Source organism: Daphnia pulex, chromosome 9 (assembly GCF_021134715.1).
Source record: "Daphnia pulex isolate KAP4 chromosome 9, ASM2113471v1".
Classification (NCBI taxonomy): Eukaryota; Metazoa; Arthropoda; class Branchiopoda; order Diplostraca; family Daphniidae; genus Daphnia; species Daphnia pulex.
The window spans coordinates 345,861-350,792 of NC_060025.1; the positions used below are offsets into that span (position 1 = coordinate 345,861).

Here is a 4,932-nt window from a genome sequence, read left to right on the forward strand (position 1 = left end):
ATTCGGCCATTCCTTTTCATGGTTACATTTCTACTCGAATCGTCTGCTGTATTGATATGTTATTACGCGATGCACGATTGGAATGAATGATCGATAATTAAAAAATTACGTGTATTATTTTAATTTTGGTAACAGAATAATTGGGGTTATCTATCATTTTGATCACGAAAAACCGTTAAAGAGAAAGTATTTGAAGTATAAGACTAGTGATAGATCTTAAATTTAACTTTTAAAAACAACACGAGGCAGTTTCACATTTAAAAAAATTATAAAAATTTGAAGAATAAAACATTAAGAGCTGGGAGGGCATTTGGACGAATGTCCACATTAAAAAGAAATATGTATGTAAAAAGAAAAAATCACTTGGCGCGGACTCCATGAGTCTGCGACTTGGGCGCTAAAAGAAACGAAATTTTTTCGCGCACATACTCCAACCGCTGTAGTAAATCATTTGAACAACCGTATTGGGCTAAAGATGTGAGCCGGAATGTTCGGAAATTTTTGTCTTCATCAATAACTGAGACGGCTCCCATCAAAGGACACAGAATAATTTTGACGTGATCTCGGAAATAATTGACCTGTAGAATAGTGACAGAATTAGGTAAGTTGAAGCATTTTAATCCTCCGAAAATGATTTACCTGTAACGTGCCGTTGACGAGATGCATTACGACGGCCCGCGAGGTCATGAACCACTGTCGAAGGAATGGTAGACTAAAAAGTTCGTCACCTTTTCTCGGAAGGATGGAGCCACCAGCTTTGATCAAATTCTCTTGCATATACGACCGAAAGTAAGCCAACAGCTTCATCTTTTTCTCCAACTGAGGAGGGTAGCTGTCCAGTGAGTGGTACTTTACAATACCATCTCGTTCAACGTACTGAATGGCTCTAAAGAAAGAATAAAGATAAGTTTGTTTAAAATTCAAAACGAAAAATCCCTCCAACTTACTTTCCATCGACGTGCAATAACAGCTTAGTGTGATCCTTGAAAATGACACCGATCGTGTCGTCACTCAACTGATAACCAAAAAAGCCCTTGTCAGAACAGTCGACCCATTCGGAAACCCACACCATCGGAATGGCAGCGGGATCTTCGGCCTCATCTAAAGATGAAACAAAGTTTCTATGAAATTAGTTGATTACTTCAGCGGATTTGGAAAAAAAATCTTACCCATGAGGAATGGAACTCTTTTGATGGGTTTCGAGGTTAACAGTTTCAAAAGTTGTTGCTCCAAGTCACGGAGCAGTTGCTGAGGCGATGGGATTGATGAAACGGCCGTAAGTGGCGCGTCGGCAGTGGCTGGTGTATTAACAGTTTCTGCCTTGACGCCTGTGATAACACGAAGGATGAAATGTAGCAAGCAATTGCAACGGAAAACATGGTTAAATCATTATACCTTGTACTTTCATTGAATTAACATCCCGTTTTCTGTCGCCAAGAGGTGGACGGACGGCAATAAAACCCTTGTTGAGGGCATCAACAAGGGTGTTATATATAAGGCGGGGATCAAGTCGCGGTGGCATAGTCAAGCAAGACAAATCCAGGCGTGAAGGCATGTTACCCTGAGTCATGAAGTCATCCCTCAAACATTGATCCACGGTTGGTCTGTTTAGAAGGAGAATCATAAATTTAATGAAAACTAACACTATGGGTAATGCAAGTAATTATTTTTACTAACCGGCTGCTAGGATCTGGTTGAATCATTTTAAAAATTAGTTCTCTAGCTTTTGAACTCAAGTGAGAGGGATCATGAGACTCGTGCTTTAAGATTTTGCTGTATGTATCCTTCAATGACTCTATTTCAAAAGAAGGAACATGCCCAACCAATAAAGTATATCTAGGGATTGTAAGAAAGTAAATATAAATCTCAACACTGTGTGTTTAACATAAAACTTACAAAATGCAGCCCGCAGACCAGATATCCACTGCATAACCTTGTTTGCACAAAACTTCGGGTGCAATGCAGTTGGGAGTGCCACACAGAGTCCTATCAAAAGTTACGTAGAGAAAACATGTAGCATAGCTAACAAACAGTGAGCACAAAGATGTCAATCTTACTTTTTCCTTTCACTATCAAAATCTAACTTTTTTGCTTGGCCAAAGTTTCCCATCTTCAGCTCCATGTCATCATTGAGTAAAAGATTACCCAGATTCAATTCTCTGTGTATGATCTTGTTTTTTTGGAGATGCTTAATGCCGTGAAGAAGTTGGTTCATGAAGTACTTAGCTTCAGGTTCAGTGATCGCCTTTCTTCTTTTGTGCAACTCCATGAGACTCTAAAAAAGTAACACAACATTGAAAAAACTAATTCGAAAAACAAATGAAATGGTAGTGCACTTACCCTTCTTTTGCAAAGCTCCAGAACAATGAAGACAAAGTTGCTGTCCTCAAAACAGCTGTGAAATCCAACAATGTGTCTATGGACCAGCATGCGATGAATGGAAATCTCCTTTGTCAACTTATCCTTCTGGTGCTGCCTTAGCTGCTTGGAACATTGCTTGGAAATGATTTTGCAAGCGAAGATCTGGTTGTTAGCGCTGTCTGTGATTTCATAGCATTTGGCAAACTCACCCTAGTTAATCAATCAAGTTTAAAACCAATTGTTAATACAATTGCTAAGTTGCATTACTTTAACTTTTCTCTTATTACCTTTCCAAGTAACTGGCCTCTCACGTAACGTTTTTTCGTGACAGGATCAAGAAGAATATCAGGGATGGTTTTCAAAATGGAATTCATTTTGGAGTTCAATTAAAATCGACACTGATAGAATAAAATAATAAGATAGGAATTAAAATCGTGGCAGTTAAAAACTTTCGGACCGACGGCTAGCGAACGTAGTGTCGAATCTGTGGTCACGAAACGTGTAACGTGGTGAAGAAAGAATTCCATAAACAATAGCATAGCCGCCAATCCCGCCATAAGGGCCATAGCCTACTCTACCTCTATTTCAGGAAGCCGAAAGGCGAAAGGAATGGATTATTTGTAATTTCGTTCTATTCCGTTGGCGTTGTTGTCTCAATTCGCTGCCTCTAGCGGATTAAGCGCACCTTATAACAAAATTGAATTTTTTTAAATTCTCAACTTGACTAATAAAGTAAAATGTTAAATAATAAATAATCGATGAATAATCGCTCGCATCGTGAAACAGCGAATTTACAAGAAGGACGACAGGACCGAACTTGTCATACGACATCAAAGCAATCTCAAGTTTGTTCGTTTTTATTACCAACAGTCCAACATCGCCACGCGCCAACACCGAAAATCCGACGTTAGTCGGATTTTCGATGATTATATAAACTAATTAAATATTAAATAATAATTAAATACTAATTAAATATTATTATAAACTAATTTTATACACTTAATTAGGTATGACTTAATTAACCACTATAAATAAAACCACACGACGGCACGACCACGCGCTTTATCAAAAAGCTTCTTCTTCTTCTCTTCAAAATTACGAAATTCCTCTACTAGGTGCCGGTGCCTGCCGATGTGCGGCGATTGCCGATTGCGGCTTCGGTGTGCAGATGGCGTTCCCTACTCAAAACAAAACCGACAAGCTGTCAAGATTGTCAATATTGGAACTAAATATTTTTAATTATTTGTTTCGGGAGAAGTTAAAATAAATTTAAGGCTGATCAAGCGGTTAATAAGCTATAATTTAATATAAATACGTTTATCGGCAATCAATAGAAAATACTACAACACTGTTTATTTTTTCAGCAGACGACTTTTATGGTCTCGCAACCCGCGTAGCATATTAAGAAAAGAAAAAAACGCGTTTTGAATTTGTTGTTCTCCGTATCACATTCGTTCAGATAAAAATGGGAACAGATTTCTCAGTATGCCTGATTTCTTTTGTACGGTTGGTTTTGGTTTAGATTATTTTGCAGTAAAGGAACTTCAAGTATTGCCATTGACAACTTTGCAACAGACATTGGTTGGTAAAGTGTTTTTCCATAAGGAAGGTAGTTTGGATTCACTTCTGGTTCTCAAAACTGTTGAAAGACTTTTCGTTAAAGTAGTTCATGTTGAAGTAGAACCCAACATTCAAGATTCTCTCTTGGAAGATTGGCTCACTTGTAAACTATCCAATACAAGTAACTTTTTCAGTGATTGCCTGCTTACATGGAAAGAAATCGCTAACATAAAAAGTGATTGCGCTGTAAAGTTCAGAATCAATTCCAGACTCTCTGGTGGATTCCGTAAAGCATCCAACTTCCAACGTGTGTCATCTCTGGTAGGAAGTGTTTTCATGCAACATTTAGATTCATGTGTCATCGATGTTAGAGATCCAGATCTTGAAATTTTCCTCCATCTGAATGACAGTTTCTTGACCGTTGGACTTCAAGTTACCAAGAAACCGTTATCTGACAGGAGTTATCTGAATCATATTCTTGTGAGATCTACAGTATGTGTTGCAATGTGCATGGCAGTGGATCTGTCTAGCAAAGATGTCATCCTAGATCCCATGTGTGGAGCTGCCACAATTCTGGTTGAAGCTATCAAGAAGTTTAATTGCAAAGCTGCAGTTGGTGTTGATTGTGATCCATTGCAACTTAAACTTGCCCAAGACAATTTGAGTACCAGCCTTGCTTTTCGTCACGTGGATTTGATTTGCGGGGATTCTCGCAGCATCATTTTTAAAGATAAGTGGTTTGATGTGGTGTTGTGCGACGTTCCTTTCGGCCGAAAGTTTGGTGAATTCAAGGAAATCCAGCGTTTGTTAACAAGTATTGTGAAATCAGTTGACATTGTTCTTAAACCTGGAGGAAGAGTTGGTATTTTGATCAGCGAAAAGTTACGACAAACACTAATCGATCTGTGTCCGGATTGCTGGACCCTGCACAATCAACACCCATTGCGACTCGGCACCTTACCAGCTGCAATCGTGACTTGGAAGAAAACACTTACTTGTCCAATATAAGAT

General features: G+C 38.6%; 2 protein-coding genes across 2 annotated transcripts; one reads left to right on the forward strand and one right to left on the reverse strand.

Annotated features, from left to right (window-relative positions):
- Window positions 1–92: 92 nt before the first annotated feature.
- LOC124201982 (serine/threonine-protein kinase PLK1-like) lies at window positions 93–2,938 on the reverse strand. Its single transcript, XM_046598246.1, has 10 exons — window positions 2,649–2,938; window positions 2,341–2,571; window positions 2,058–2,275; window positions 1,897–1,986; window positions 1,678–1,836; window positions 1,396–1,604; window positions 1,170–1,328; window positions 948–1,101; window positions 640–886; window positions 93–578 (listed from the first exon to the last, which is right to left on the reverse strand). Exons 1-10 carry the CDS (start codon window positions 2,733–2,735, stop codon window positions 360–362), a joined length of 1,773 nt encoding a protein of 590 aa, XP_046454202.1. The 5' UTR covers window positions 2,736–2,938; the 3' UTR covers window positions 93–359.
- A 908-nt stretch (window positions 2,939–3,846) lies between these two features.
- LOC124202872 (THUMP domain-containing protein 2-like) lies at window positions 3,847–4,929 on the forward strand. The gene has a single exon (XM_046599363.1). The coding sequence runs from the start codon at window positions 3,847–3,849 to the stop codon at window positions 4,927–4,929; it is 1,083 nt and encodes a 360-aa protein (XP_046455319.1).
- Window positions 4,930–4,932: the final 3 nt, after the last annotated feature.